This window comes from Trachemys scripta, chromosome 12 (assembly GCF_013100865.1).
Source record: "Trachemys scripta elegans isolate TJP31775 chromosome 12, CAS_Tse_1.0, whole genome shotgun sequence".
Lineage (NCBI taxonomy): Eukaryota > Metazoa > Chordata > Testudines > Emydidae > Trachemys > Trachemys scripta.
The window spans coordinates 30,099,649-30,114,558 of NC_048309.1; the positions used below are offsets into that span (position 1 = coordinate 30,099,649).

General features: G+C 45.0%; 1 protein-coding gene across 5 annotated transcripts in view; it reads right to left on the minus strand.

Annotated features, from left to right (window-relative positions):
* Positions 1 to 14,376, minus strand: part of RBL1 (RB transcriptional corepressor like 1) — a 73,017-nt gene extending 58,641 nt beyond the window's left edge. For 2 of the 5 annotated variants that reach the window (XR_004647813.1, XM_034787101.1), the window contains exons 1-3: positions 10,199 to 10,894; positions 6,140 to 6,273; positions 3,408 to 3,608 (exon numbers count right to left, since the gene is read on the minus strand). Coding sequence is in view for 4 of the 5 variants with exons in the window: in XM_034787101.1 (XP_034642992.1) it covers positions 3,408 to 3,608; positions 6,140 to 6,273; positions 10,199 to 10,462 (599 nt within the window). In the remaining variant the exon portion in view is untranslated. Of the gene's footprint in view, positions 1 to 3,407; positions 3,609 to 3,842; positions 3,987 to 6,139; positions 6,274 to 10,198; positions 10,895 to 14,094 lie in introns of those variants that run through there. The other 3 variants (XM_034787098.1, XM_034787100.1, XM_034787099.1) reach the window with 3 other exon arrangements.
* Between the last annotated feature and the right edge of the window lie 534 nt (positions 14,377 to 14,910).

Genomic DNA, 14,910 nt, shown 5'->3' on the forward strand with positions numbered 1-14,910 from the left:
CCCCAAAAAAAAAAAAAAAAACAGAAATGCTCCCTCCCCCCCCCCCCCCCCCCCCCCCCCCCCCCCCCCCACACCGGACTTGATCTCTCATATTTCTAATGTAAAACAATCAGAAAACTTTTTTTAAAATGAGTATTTTTGTACATCAGGAAGAAGCACATAAACCCAATTAAAAAAAGAACTATGTAGGATACTTGACAATGCATAACATTACGCACCAATTCAGAAAAGTAAAACAATACTGTAGCCATCTGAATCTAAAGGAATCATTTCAGAAAGACTAATTACAAGAGATAGTATTTGACCAGGACACTGAGGCCAATACCCCTGCTCTTGAAAAAAGTGCTATGGGATTTTTGTTGAACACAAGTAATCAGAACTTTAGCTTTAGGTTTCATCTGAAGAATGGTATCTTCTGCATCACAGCACTTAATGCTCACCCAAACAAGGGACTAGAGTTGGCCAAAGTCCTAGTATCTTGCAACCAATTGCATGCAGGATGACCAGGGACTTATGCAGAGCCCCACTGACATCAGTGGAACTTCACAGGGGCATACATGCGACTAAGTGCATCTCATTGCAGAACTGAACCCAAAAGTGACATCATCTATCAAGTCAACACTTTTTCAAAGTATAAATCATGGCCTTACCATTGCTTAAACCGAAGTTTTCAGAAGGGCTGTCAAGGGATTAAAAAAATTAATCACGATTTATCGCACCGTTAAACAACAGAATACCATTCATTTAAATATTTTTGGACGTTTACTACATTTTCAAATATATTTACTTTAATTACAACACAGAATAGAAAGTGTACAGTGCCCACTTTATATTTATTTTTGATTACAAACATTTGCACTGTAAAATAAATAGTATTTTCAATTCACCAAATACAAGTACTGTAGTGCAATCTCTTGACATTTTTAAGTTCAACTTTCATGATAATTACGTACAAAAAATAACTGCATTCAAAAATAAAACAAAGTCCACTCAGTCCTATTTCAGCCAATCGCTCAGACAAGCAAGTTTGGTTACATTTGTAGGCGATAAGGCTGCCAGCTTGTTTACAATGTCACCTGAAAGTGAGAATAGGCATTCACATAGCACTGCTGTAACTGTAAAAATGCGGCCTCTGGCAAGACACAAACTGAGAGTATCAATTCAGGACAAACTGCTTAGAGCAGGGCACTTACAGCCAAAGGCTGGGTTTCCTCACACCAAACCATCCAAACAGAGAAGACTTCGGTTTTACCCCATTGGCTAACCAGAAGTCATACAAGCAATTCCCTTAGATACTCCAGTTCCCTTCTACCACCACTAGCACCGCTTCTTATGGAGATGAATGGTTATGAAAACCAATACCCCAGTAAAAGAAAAAAGGTTCTCCCATCCCAAAGGGCCAACCCCCAGACCCAGGTCAGTATACAAGTCAGATCTTACCCACAAATCACGCTGTTGCCAATCCTTTAGATTTTTGATTCTAAAGGTTTATTCATAAAAAGAAAGAAATATAGATGAGAGTTAGAATTGGTTAAATGGAATCAAATACATACAACAATTGCAAAGTTTAGTTCAGGCTTGATGGAATTACTGCTGATGTAAACCAATCAAGTCTCTGGAGTACAAACATCCCAGCTTGGATGGGTCATGTAGTCCTTTGTTTAGAGCTTCAGTTTCAAGCAAAGTTCCTCCAGAGGTAAAAAGCGGGACTGAAGACAAAATGGAGAGGTTTCCAGGGCCCTTTATATCCTCTCTTGTGTGGAAGGTAACCCCTTTTTTCTCCTGTGCAAAATCAGAGCAACAAGATGGAGTTTGTAGCCACCTGGGCACGTCACATGTCCATGAATGATTCGGCCTTTTGCAGGCCGACGCCATTGTTTACATGTTAGTTTGAACGTTCCCAGGAAAGCTCAGATGTGAATTGGTGTCTCCCAAAGTCCATTGTCATTTAAGTGTTTCTTGACTGGGTACTTACTGAGAATAGTCCTTTCTCAAGAAACTGACCAAATGCTTCACGGAGGTTACTTGTATCTCAGTGTGTTTGATTCTAAGTACATAGCCAATATTCATAACTTCAAATACAAAAATGATACACACATATAGACGGCATAATCATAACCAGCAAACTACAACCTTTTCATAGAAACCCCACTTGACCTCCTCTGTACAATATTTGCTGCAAATACATAACACTGGTTGCAACAATTATCCATAGGGTCACAGTTCATGTCAACAACATCACAACAATGTCGCAAGATCTTTATGGGCCAGATGCGCTAACCACCATTCCAGAGGATATGCATGCATGCTGATGACGGGTTCTGCTTGATAACTATCCAAAGCAGAGCGGACTGATGCACGTTCATTTTCATCATCAGAGTCCAATGCCACCAACAGAAGGTTGATTTTCTTTTTTGGTGGTTCGGGTTCTGTAGTTTCCACCTCAGAGTGTTGCTCTTTTAAGTCTTCTGAAAGCATGCTCCACACCTCGTCCCTCTCAGATTTTGGACGGCACTTCAGATTCTTAAACCTTCGGTTGAGTGCTGAGGCTATCTTTAGAAATCTCACACTGGTACCTTCTTTGCATTTTTTCAGATCTGCAGTGACAGTGTTCGTAAATCAAACAACATGTGCTGGGTCATCATCCGAGACTGCTATAACATGAAATATATGGCAAAAAGTGGGTAAGACAGAGCAGAGGACATACAATTTTCCCCCAAGGAGTTCAGTCATAAAAAAATAGTATGTTAATTAAATTTAACGAACATCAGCAGCATGGAAGCATGTCTTCCGGAATGGTGGCTGAAGAATAAAAGGGGCATACGAAGGTTTAGCATATCTGGCATGTAAATACCTTGCAATGCCGGCTACAAAAGTGCAATGCGAACGCCTGTTCTCACTTTCAGGTGATATCGTAAATGAGAAGCAGGCAACACTGTCTCCCGTAAAAGTAAACAAACTTGTTTGTCTTAGCAAATGGCTGAACAAGAAGTAGGACTGAGTGGACTTGTAGGCTCTAAAGTTTTACATAGTTTTGTTTTTGAGTGCAGTTATGTAACAAAAAACAAATCTACATTTGTAAGTTACACTTTCAAGATAGACTACAGTACTTGTATAAGGTGAACTGAAAAATATTTTTAAATCATTTTTACAGTGCAAATTTGTCAAAAATATAAAGTAAGCACTGTACACTTTGTATTCTGTGTTGTAATAGAGATTAAAATATTTGAAAATGTAGAAAATCAAATATTTAATAAATTTCAATTAGTATTCTATTGTTTAACAGTGCAGTTAACTGCTATTATTTTTTTTAATAGCAGTCAATTTTTTTGAGTTAACCACACGAGTTAACGCAATTAATCGACAGCTTTACTTTTCAGTAAAATCATTTAAATCTCTCAATATACCTCTGTTTTCTGCTCCTTTGTGGTTTAGGTGTTTCTTCGTAAGGGTTTTGAAATACATCCAAAAATATTGGTTCAAACTTTCTGAAAATGACAGTCGATACTTCAAAGTTTCTCTCTAGCCTCTCCATTCGCTCCCGAAATTCCTGCGGCAGGTCTGACATGTCCATCCACTTCTTCATTTTACTAAAAAACTGAATTAAACTTAAAAAGAGCAACATTTGATTATAATTTAATCTCCAGCCATGAAACAGATCAAATAGTTTAGACTAAGATTCCCCCGCCCCCACATTCTTGATCTTTTCTTAAAAAGATGGACTTTTGATGAAAACCAAATCTGATTAATTTATTGCTTAGTAACTGCTTTAATTCCAGAAAAGGATAAACACACTTTGCTAGACTCTAGTGCTGAGTATGTTTCACACAGTTAACTCTTACTTGTGGATTTCCTTTGGTTTCCACACCCTTACATGGATTAATTCAGATCAGAGAAGGTGGCTCTCTTTGGTGGGGTCAGAGAAACAGAAGAGTTGAGGGGCAGGGAAAATGTAATTTTCACAACTGGGTGCTTAACCAGGACACCTGTATTGAAGAATTAGGTGTTGAATTAATACTGAAGTGCATAAATACTTATGTAATTATACATCTCTAAGCACCCAAGCATTCATCTGAGTTTCATTGTGAAATGGTCAGCACTTTCAATTTTGAATCCAACAATATGACTTCAAAACTCAGTAAAAAAATGCCATGTATTTAGTTTAATGAAGAAAGATGACTTGATTCATGGTCTGTAAATATCTATACGGGGAAAATAATAAATACTAGTTGGCTATTCAATCTATACAAAGGTATAACATGATCCAATGGCCAGAGACTGTAGTTGGCAAAATTAAAGCTGGAAATAAGATTACTGGAAATTTTTAAATCGTGAGGGTGGTTAACCATTAGAACAGATTATCAAAGGAAGTGGTTAATTTTCTATCACTCGGAGTCTTTAGATCAAGATTGGATCTCTTTCTAAAACATAAGATCTAGTTCAAACAGAAGTCACTGGATTTGATGTAGAAATCACTGGATTCTCTGGCCTAGGGATGTAAACAGGGTGGATAAAAATCAATGATTTAAAATAATATTATATATAAAAAAATCATTTTTTAAAATTTAAATCAGATTTTTTTGATAAAAATGCTTTGAGGAAAAAACCTATCTAAAGATAGTTTTAATTAAGATAAGATATTTTTGAGCTATAATGTATCATGGAATAGGGATTATAAATTCTAATTCTATAGTATGAGACAATATATTCATGTAATGTTTAAGAAAATTTTGTAAATGAGTTCCAATAGTTCATGGATTAGGGACCCAATCTTAAAGGGTTCCAGGGGCTTCTGTATAGATTATTTGGGTTAATCTTTCTATCTATCCAATGGGAATCAGTGCTCAGTCTAGAAAATACCATCAGAGATGCTTAGTTTTGCAGTTCTCAAACTGGATTTGTGTCTCCAGAGGTAACGTGCTTGTTAACAGCAAAAATGTTTATAAATAAATAAATAAATAAATAAATAAATAAAGAAAGAAAGAAAGAAAGAAAGAGGTGAGAAATAACAGACTTCAACTCTATTGTCCCTCTGTAAATTTGTGTACACAGAGTCAATCCCTTATCTCTCTCTAAAAGTGCAAAGTTTCAAAAAGTTAAATGAATAGAAGATTGTTGGGGGTGGAATAGATCTGGACAAGGAGCAGAAGTCTGGAGATAAATGTGAGAAGTGAAGGACATATGCTTGTTTTGTTATAATATTATATGCTTGCTGTTGAAGAAAAAAATTCAGAATACTTAATGATGTTGTTTTAGTTAAATAAAATAATTTAAATGTCTGTCTGGTGATACAGCATGGGAAGAAAATCCTCCAAATATTAACCTGTTGAATTGGAAAGAGTTCACCTCTCAATGACTTCATAAATATCTGCTTCAGTTACCTTTGGTAAATGAAACAACCAAACAATCATTCATTTTCTGGTATAGCTGTAAAACGAATCTGAAAAGTTTTCAAAATAAATCACTGTTTAAAAATGTATAGGGTGTACCTTCTAAAAATGAAACCTACATCTGTCTCTGAGTTGCGAAGAATATGTATTAAGGTTATAACAAACAAAAATGCACTTTTATGTAGATAGCCATCTAGTCTTCCTGAGTAGTGATTTAAAATCATTATTTAAATCAAATCCACCCTGGATGTAAATATTGTTTAAAAAAAGTTAACCGTTTAACCATTTAAATGAAATATTTTTAAAGGGCCGGCCCGGGCCCAGCCAGCGCAGGGCCAGACTGGGGTTAACGGTTAAGGCAGGTTGAGTGGGGCCGGCTGGCACGGGGCCGGACTGGGGATTAATGGTTAACGCTTACCTGTTTAACTGGTAAGCAATAGTGTTACCGGTTAATAGGTTAACATCCCTACTCTGGCCTACGTTATGCAGGAAATAAGACTAGAGGATCTTAACAGTCCCTTCTGGCCTTAATATCTGTGAAAACTGGATAATGTGCTGGATTTTATATTTGTGCAATATCAATGATGCCCTTCTTCCACCACTATGAGGAAGGTGCCATTCTGCTTTCAGTTAAAATGTAAGCAAAACAGCAGTTAAAAGAGACCAGATCTAGAATAAGGAAAAGAAGCTGTGACTACACACAGATGTTTAGATCTCTAGAAAAAAGCAAAAAACAAAACACAAAGTACCTTAGTTTGGCTGACCGTAGTATCCTAGTCAGTGAAACGCAGTTTCCTTCCATAAGACCGCTTCCAACAGTGGGAAGTATGCTTTTACGACAAGCAACATATAGAGCACAAGCCAACCAATGCACCACTTCTCCCTGTCAAACCAGAAGTAAACAAATCAATGGACAAACTTTTCCAGGGCAACAATGCTCAATTTGCGGTCTCAGCTTTTCATCTACTTCAAGTATCTCTAAAATCCTTTGGGACAGTAACAAGAACCAACATTTACTCAGGGTTGGATGATTATTTTTTTTAAAATCTATCTGGAACAAGGGAACCAAAACTACTTCATAGGAGTGGAGGACTATCCTTAATTTGCATGGAACAGAGCAGACTGCAGCTGATTGCTCCTTTAAAAACAGACACTACGAGGCCTGCAATATGATTTGGCCACTTAGTTCACAATAAACCATTGCAGCTTGCAGAGCCCTGAGGTCTCCGCTGTCTGCACCTCTGTATTAAAGATAACTATATGGTAGTAACTCCACGAGGCCACAATCTGGCCACTGATCAGCTAGAAACCCATTATCTTTTTTGCAACATCAGTGAAGCCAGCCCTGTCTATTTTATGCCCCTACTATCACCTTCACACAGAAGTTCTTCCATGCTTCCTTACGGTTGGAATGCCCTCTCCAAACTATTGTTAAAGCCCATGGGAGCCAGTTGCATAGTTTTTGGTGGTTCCCAGAATGGGTCCAAGCAGAGCCAGGGCAACCGCCCTGGCCCTGCGCTTCAGGGGGACACGGGGTCCGGGGGGGCCTGTCGCCGGCAGCAGTGAGCAACCCAGCCCCAGCCCGAGCCCGCCCTGCTGGCTCCCGGTATCACTCAGGGGAGGGGGCGGAAGCCGGAAAGAGGGCTGGGGGGGGGGAAAAAAAGAGGTGGAATGGGGGCAGGGAAGGGGCAGAGCACGGGTGGGGTGGGGGCATATTCAAAAGAGCTGTGTCATTATCATGTATAGACAGGAACAAATGTACTTAAACACAGTATGTCATACGTAATTAGTACTAATAAAGTTGATACTTAGTTAAATAAATTTCTTACGATAGCGATATTGTGCAATATAGAGAAACTGTTAAATGCTTAATATTTCCAGTCCATTTTTATTTTATATATATATATTTTTTTAAAATATCGGCTTACAAGGCAGGTATGGGGGCGGGACTTGGACCCAGGGCCATCCCTAGGGAGGTGTGGGGCCCAGGATAACCCTTCCCTCCACCCCAGGCCATGCCCACACTCCACTCCTTCCCCCAACCCCCCACCCCTTTCCAGCTTCCACCTCCTCCCCCAAGCAATGCTGGGAGCCAGTGGGGTGTGGCTGAGCAGGCTGGGGCCAGGTCACTCACTGCTGCCAGCAACAGGCCCCCCGCTAACCCTTCAGGCCACCCTGGACCCCACGTCCCCGTGAAACACGGGGCCCAGAGCAGTTGCTCTATGGACGGGATGGCTCTGAAAATATAAGCCCAAACTTTGGTGGAGCTGGGCCCACATTCCTGAATATTGGTAAAGCATGGGCACCACAGACCCATATAATTCACCGCCTATGTTAAAGCCACTTGGTCCTCCTTTAGATCTCCCAAGACCCTCTTCTACTGAGACACCTGTGGTCAATTGCCAGCTTCTACACTGATTTACCAGAAGAGCTTCAGTACATACAACCCTTCAGAAACTGCCTTTCATAAGTTATTTCTGAATTGCATAAGCAAATCTTTTCAAAATAGAAGAATCACGATCCTAAAAATCTAAGCATTGCCTCTATCTTATTGCCAAGACACAGATTAATCAGGTCTAAATATAATTTATTTCTTTTAAAAGTCCTATTTAAACTGTATCTTGACAAGCTCCTCAAACTCAGTAGCTCCAAGCTTCCCATAGCTTAAATCAGGACAAGTATTAAACAATCCCTCTAGTCTGTCCTGCAAGTAGTAGGTGGTGTCAGTAAGCCAGCAGACCTGTCCAAAGCAGACATTATCTCACTGTGGTGGTATCTGGATTCCTAAAGGTTTTTGCTGTCTGGCAAAGGAGAAATCCCAGAAGCATATGATGATTTCTTCCTCTACTTCACCTCTAGCATTCCATACCTAAGGGTCTTCCCTCCTCTCTTTCCAGGGGGTAGGTGTTTTGCTTGTATAGTAAACCTCATCTACATGGGAAAGTTACACTGGTTTAACCGAAGGTGTGAATTTAAATTAGTATAGCTTGGACCCCAGAAAAAGTATGTCAGAAACTCTCTTAGCTAGCAGTGTTTGCGCAAACTAAAGGCCGGGTCTACAATACAAAGTAAGGTCAATGCAAGGCAGCTTACATTGACCTACTTTTGCATGTATCTACATTTAAATTAGTCTCCTACCCATGTAAATGCATCATTACACCAACATAGAAACACCACCTCCCTAAGCAGCACAAAGCCATGGTTGATGTACTTTGATTGACGCAGTGTGAGTGTAGATACTGTATTAGGGTATGTCTACATTGGAAACTTCAAAGCACTGCCATGGGAAGTCTGTGTGGTCACATGCTCTCCCAGCGCTCCTGGTAATCGACCTCCATGGGGGGGTGGGAGGGGATTAGCTGCGAGTGCGGCTCCCAACATTCGGAGCCTATCTACACTAGCGCTTTAAAGCACTCAGACTTGCTGCGCTCAGGGGGGTGATTTTTCACCGCCCTGAGCCAGCAAGTTAGAACGCTATAAAATGTAAGTGTAGACAAGTTATGTTGACCCTAACTATCCCCCAGCAACCATCCCACAATGCCCCACACTGATCGCTCTGGTCATCATAGTGAACTCCCCTGCCCAGGGGTCAGAAAGACTGGAAGCCACCCTCTCGCCTTTAAAGCCCTACGAACATTTGAGATTCCTTTTTTCTGATTGCCCGGCTTGGTGAGCAAACTAGCAGCTCTCCATTGTTGATTGCAACTGCCTAGTTAACTATGCCATCCACACACTCCAGATGTGCTCCTGCTTGGAGTAGACTGGAGCTATTGGCTCTCCTGGGCTTGTGGGAGAAGAGACTGTTAAGGCACAGCTCTGATCCAGCTGTAGAAACATTGCCCTCTACGAGCAGATTATTCAGGGGATGTAGGAGAAGCGGTATGACAGGGACCAGCAGCAGTGCCATGTGAAAGCCAAGAAGCTGCAACAGCATACCAGGCCAGGGAGGCTAACAACCAATTTGGTGCCAAGCCACAAACCTGCCGCTTTTACAAAGAGCTGCATGCCATCCTCAGCGGAGATTGCACCACCACCCTCAACAGCACCATGAATACCTCGAAGGAGCCTAAGTCACAAGCCCCTGCCATGAACAGCAGAGAGAAGGAGATGTTGGACAAAGAGGAGGATGGGGGACAAGTGACCAAGGGATCCAGCTGTGCAGTGAGCCAGGACCTATTTTTTACCCCACCGCAGTCCAGCACAAGCAAGCCCAATGCAGGGGAAGGAACCTCGGTTACCAGTGTACATAAATTTTCAATTACAGAGTTGTTCCCACCCCCAAAAGCAGCAGGACACAATCTTTTCACTTTTCATTAATTTACCCCTGCTAGAAGACGTAGTGGTACAATCAAGAGAGGTAGAGCTGCTATCTGATTTTCATTCCCCTCTAGAGCTAGGGACCATGCATAGCAGTTTGTTTATGTACACAGGGATGTCCCTTGAATCCTCCTGAGAGATCTCAATGAAACTTTCATGGAAGTACTCTGCAATCCTCTGACGGTTTCTAGGAAGGGCTGCCTTGTTTCTTCCTCCAAGGTTGGACACTTTCCCATGCCACTCAGTGATAACTTCAGCAGGTACCATTGCAGTACACAGGCTAGCAGCACACGGGCCCGGGTGGCTTTGGCATGCCTGCAGCAGCTGCGTGAGAGCCTTTTTGTTACCCTTAGAGTGAGATATCAGCTAAAATCACCATCTACTGTGGAAAGGGTGCCAGTATTCATTGTCATTGTCCTATATACTATTAGAATCATGCAACCAAGCAATTCCCTCCTCATTCCCCTTATCCCCCAGTAGGCCATACTCACCATGGCTGGTGCAGTGATTGGTGCCAGGCACAAGAAATCCCAAGCAGAAGTGAGACTGTAGTGCTTAAAACTTTTGGGGAGCAAGTTCAACATTGTTTCACTTTCTGTAATGAATGCACCAGCAATAGTACCTCGGTGTGTTTTATCTTCAGCTGTTGCCATTGTGGCCCTCCACACCTGCGGAGCCACATAAGGTGGAGGAAGAAGAGGACTCGGGATAACATGTTCCAGGACATCCTGCAAGCCAGTGCTGCATCGGACCATAAGCACAGGGCCTGGAGGATGAACACTGCAGACAGTCTGGAAAAGGAAAGAGTGGAGAGGAGAAAGGCCCAGGAGTCCCAGCAGGAAAAGGGAGGAAGATGCACCAGGGTACAGTGGAGCTTCTCAGGCAGCAAACAGATGCAGCAAACTCTGGTGGACTTTCAGATTCAACAATCCCAGGCTAGCCTCCTTTTGCAGCCCATTGAGAACTCCATATTGAGACATCTCATAATCACCACCATCCCCCCAACATTCTACATGGCTTCCGGAGTTGTTACAGTACCCTTAATGTCCATCGGAGTAGATTGATAAGGACAATCACAGCTTCACATACTAACTCTGACTTTCACAGATCTGTATCTGTGTAGCTGAAATGGTCATGAAAATTCTTTCACTCTTCATAACTAAATTTATTAAGTTTTTAATGTATTTGTTGTGAAGTTACAATTTTTTGCACTGATTTTGTTTCAATAGAATTTTATTTTGTAACACAATTCATCTTTATTAGTTCACAAGATATGCTACCTACTACTCAGCAGTTCTGAAAGCAACAATTTACCTGTTACTTCACGTCACACAACCCCCACATGACCATTCACAAAACAAATAGGTGAATTAATGTTATATTCCTACATGTACAGCAATCACCACACAATTCCTACCAGGCCACAAAAGAGCACACTACAACACCACACATTACTCTGGCTCACTATTAAAATGGTCATTCAAAGCCTTCCTGAGACATATAGCTCTGCCTTGAGCCCTTGTATCTGGATGTTCAAATTCAGAAGACAGCCACGCCACCTCTGCCATCCACCTCGGCAGAAGCTTTTCCCCCTCCGCCATACATACATTATGCAGGCCAGAGCAGACAGTTATAATCATTGGGATATTTTTCCTCACTGAGGTCCTATCTTGTGAGTTAACAACGCCAGCGACCCTTCACAACAAAAAGCACATTCAACTGTCATTCCACACTGGCTGAGCCAGTAGTTAAATTGTTCCTTGGTGCAGTTGGGGTGGCCAGTGTATGGCTAGGTGAAAAAGGTGTAGGCTGGGTCCCCCAGAATCACTACTGGCATTTCAACATCCCAACAGTAATCCGCCAGTTGGGAAAGAAATTCCCTGCTTGTAGCTCTATGAACAGCCCTCGGTTCTTAAAGATGCGAGCGTCACGCACGTTCCCTGAACAGCCCACACTGATGTCAGTGAAGTGTCCCTGGCGATCCGCCAATGCTTACATAACCACAGAAAAGTAGCCCTTTCTGTTGATGTACTCAGTAGCATGGTGGCCTGGTGCCAAAATAGGGATGTGCGTGTCATCCATTGCTCCACTGCAGTTTGGGAATCCCATTGCTGCAAATCCACCCCCTACGTCCTGCACACTGCGAGAGCAGGAAGCAATTAATGGCCCCGCACATTTCCATGACAACGGCCCCCTTGGTAGATTTCCCAACTCTGAATTGATTCCCGACTGACAAGTAGCAATCGGGTTGAAACTTTCCACAGTGTGATTGCCACTCACTTCTCCACTATCAGTAAAGCTCTCATTTTGGTGTCCCAGTACTGGAGGGCAGGTGCAAGCTCGGCACACGAATCCAGGAATGTGGACTTGCACAAAGTAGGGATGGAAATATTGATTAAAAAAGTTAACCAGTTAAACGATTAAAATTATTTCGGTTAACCAAGGTAGCTGGGGGGGGGGGGGGGGCCGGGGGGCCAATCTGGCTGGGGTCCAGCACAGGCAGGGCTGGGGTCGGGACAGCCAGGTTCGGGTCCCTCCCACCGGCCCAACGCAGGGCTGCCGGGGTTAATAGTTAACTTTGGTCAACTGGTAAGCCTAATGCTTACTGGTTAACCTTTTATATCCCTAGCTGAAAGATCTGCAGCCACTGCTCATCATTCCAAACCTGCATTAGAATGAGATCCCACCAGTCAGCGCTTGTTTCTCGAGGCCAGAAGAGCACTCCAACATCTGCAGCTATTCTATGAACGCCACCGACAACCTTGAATTGATTCTCATGATGTAGCACAGCAATGTGTCAAAAAATCATCATGTTCCCCACTGATTTGGTTTTTCAAGCACTTCTGCAAATATTCCAGGATCACGCACCCTGTGCTTTCAATGTTTGTGAAAATAATGCAAAGCTATGCAGTCTCCATGCTTCTGTCAGAGAAGACAGACAGCGAGGAGGGTCACGTGGGTTTGTGGAGTTTTGAAATAAAGGCACAAAAATTATGGGATACAGATAACTTTATGAGATGTAGACAGTTGCAAACTGGGATGTGGACCCCATGCTCCCAGTCACTCCTGCGAGACTCATTTTGGCCCTATCATGCACTGCCAAAACTTCCTAAGACAGTGCACTAGAGGGGCAAGTTGCATTGCCAATGTAACTTGAGTCAACATAAATTTGTAGTGTAGGCATGGCCAAAGTACCTCCGGCTCCATCCAACTATCAATAACAGATTCTCTGCCCCAAACCAGGTTAGATCAAACTTGGGGGCTGCTCTAACTTGTGCAAGGGAACTAGGGATCATATGGCTCTAGCTCTGGAGTGGGCAAACTACGGCCTGCGGGACCGTCCTACCTGGCCCCCAAGCTTCTGGCCCGGGAGGCTAGCCCCCGGCCCCTCCCCTGCTGTCCCCCCACCCCTACAGCCTCGGCTCGCACACTGCACTGCAGGCACAATGCTCTGGGCAGCGGGGGGTGTGAGCGCCTTGTTGTTTTTGTTCCAGAACAAGGCACTCTTGTTCCAGAATAAAAGTGTCACATGTGGACTCCAGCCCTGAATAGTTTGGCCTGGTCTTAATGCTTATATTGGCATAACTATATCCACCAAGAGTGTGAATAAATGACACCCCCCCCCCCACACACACACACCTACCAACCAAGCAACATAGCTATGCTGACTAAACCTCCAGGGTGGATACAGTTGTGAAGCCAGACGAAGGCTTTCGAGGGCATAGCTAATATTGTTTGGGGAGGTGGTGTTCTGGCACCAGAAGTCCTCCTGTCTGTCTCTGTACACTACACCTGCACCGGGGGCCGTACATGGCACTCTGCGAGGGAGACACAGCCTTCATGTCACCCTAACAAGTCACCCTTTACGGAACCTGAAACGCGTTTGGCCAACTCCCATTGGCAGAGCATTCATCTCCGGCCCGGCGGAGTACCAGCCCGGGCAGTCCGATCCGCGCAGCCGGACAGGAGCCCTGGGAACACAGGCACACAGCTGAGCGGGGGTCTGCGCCAGGCCTCCTGCGGGCGCTCCACGTCTGGGTACAGCCTGCAGCCCCTCCGGCAGGTCCCCGCCCGGCGCAGCGCTGACCGGTCTCCCACGGAGCCGAGTCTGCCAGCACGAGCGCTCGCTCACGCCTCCGCCCCAGAGCCAGCGGGCACCCCGGGCCCTGCAGGGCCGCGGGCGGCCCAGGAGCTACCTCAGCAGCCCGGCCCCAGGGGCGCCCCGGCCGGCACGCAGCCCGCTTGCTCGGACACCGGGGCGGAGCGGCGTTTGCCGGCACCCTGGAGCCTCCTTGGGGTGGATCCCGGGGCAAAGCCAGCTGGGCCCGGCGCCTGCCCCCTGCCCCGTCGGGCTCCGGGCGGAGCCGGCCACGGCCCTGCCGCTCACCTCCAGGCTGTACGTGCCACGCAGCGCCGTGAAGTCCCGCAGAGCCTCCGCGGCACTGGCCGCGTCCAAGTTGAGGTCCTGGCAGAGGCGGTCGATGGCGGCGCGGGCAGAGCCCTCCCCGGCCGGGGGCTCCTCCCGGGACATGGCGGCTCCGCAGCCTCCAGCGGCTCCGTGGGCCGAGCCCACAAGCCCCTGCGCCCTGCGCGCCAAAACCGTTTCACCCGGCCGGGCCCCGTATCCCTCCGCCCGGCGGGGCCCCGCTGCCGCTCTTCCCTCGGAAGTGCCCTGCAGGAGGAGGAGAAGATCGCCCCCCCCCCCTTTCCCCCGCTCTGCGGCTGTTGCCGCTTCCCCGGACCCCGCGAGCGGCGCTGACAGCGGGCCGGCCGCGGAGGACTATGGGGCAGCGGCGGGTGCAGCACTTCTCCGCGTGACACGGCCGGGGAGCGGTTTGTGCCAGGTGTAGTGCGAACTGCTCCTGGTACAGGGAGAGCAGATTGTAACGGGTAGCAGGGACTGGTCGGTAAGTGGGGGTGGGTGTTATTTGCTGCCTTGTCCTAATTTGCTAAATCTTGACAGTGGTGTGGGATGGAAGCATAAAGTCTTCAGCTTCCAAAGGTCCCTCCACGCGGGTGTGTGTGTGTGTGTGTAGCTCTCGCTCTAAATTACCTTTTACTAGAGTGAGGTAATTTAAACATCATTTGTTTTGCAGCTTCATTTACTGTGCTAACAATGTAGCATCCGGCCATTGATACTTCTGCCCCAATGATCATTTCCTCCTCAGGATAAGTCCATCAGCTATTAGCCATAATCAGGGAT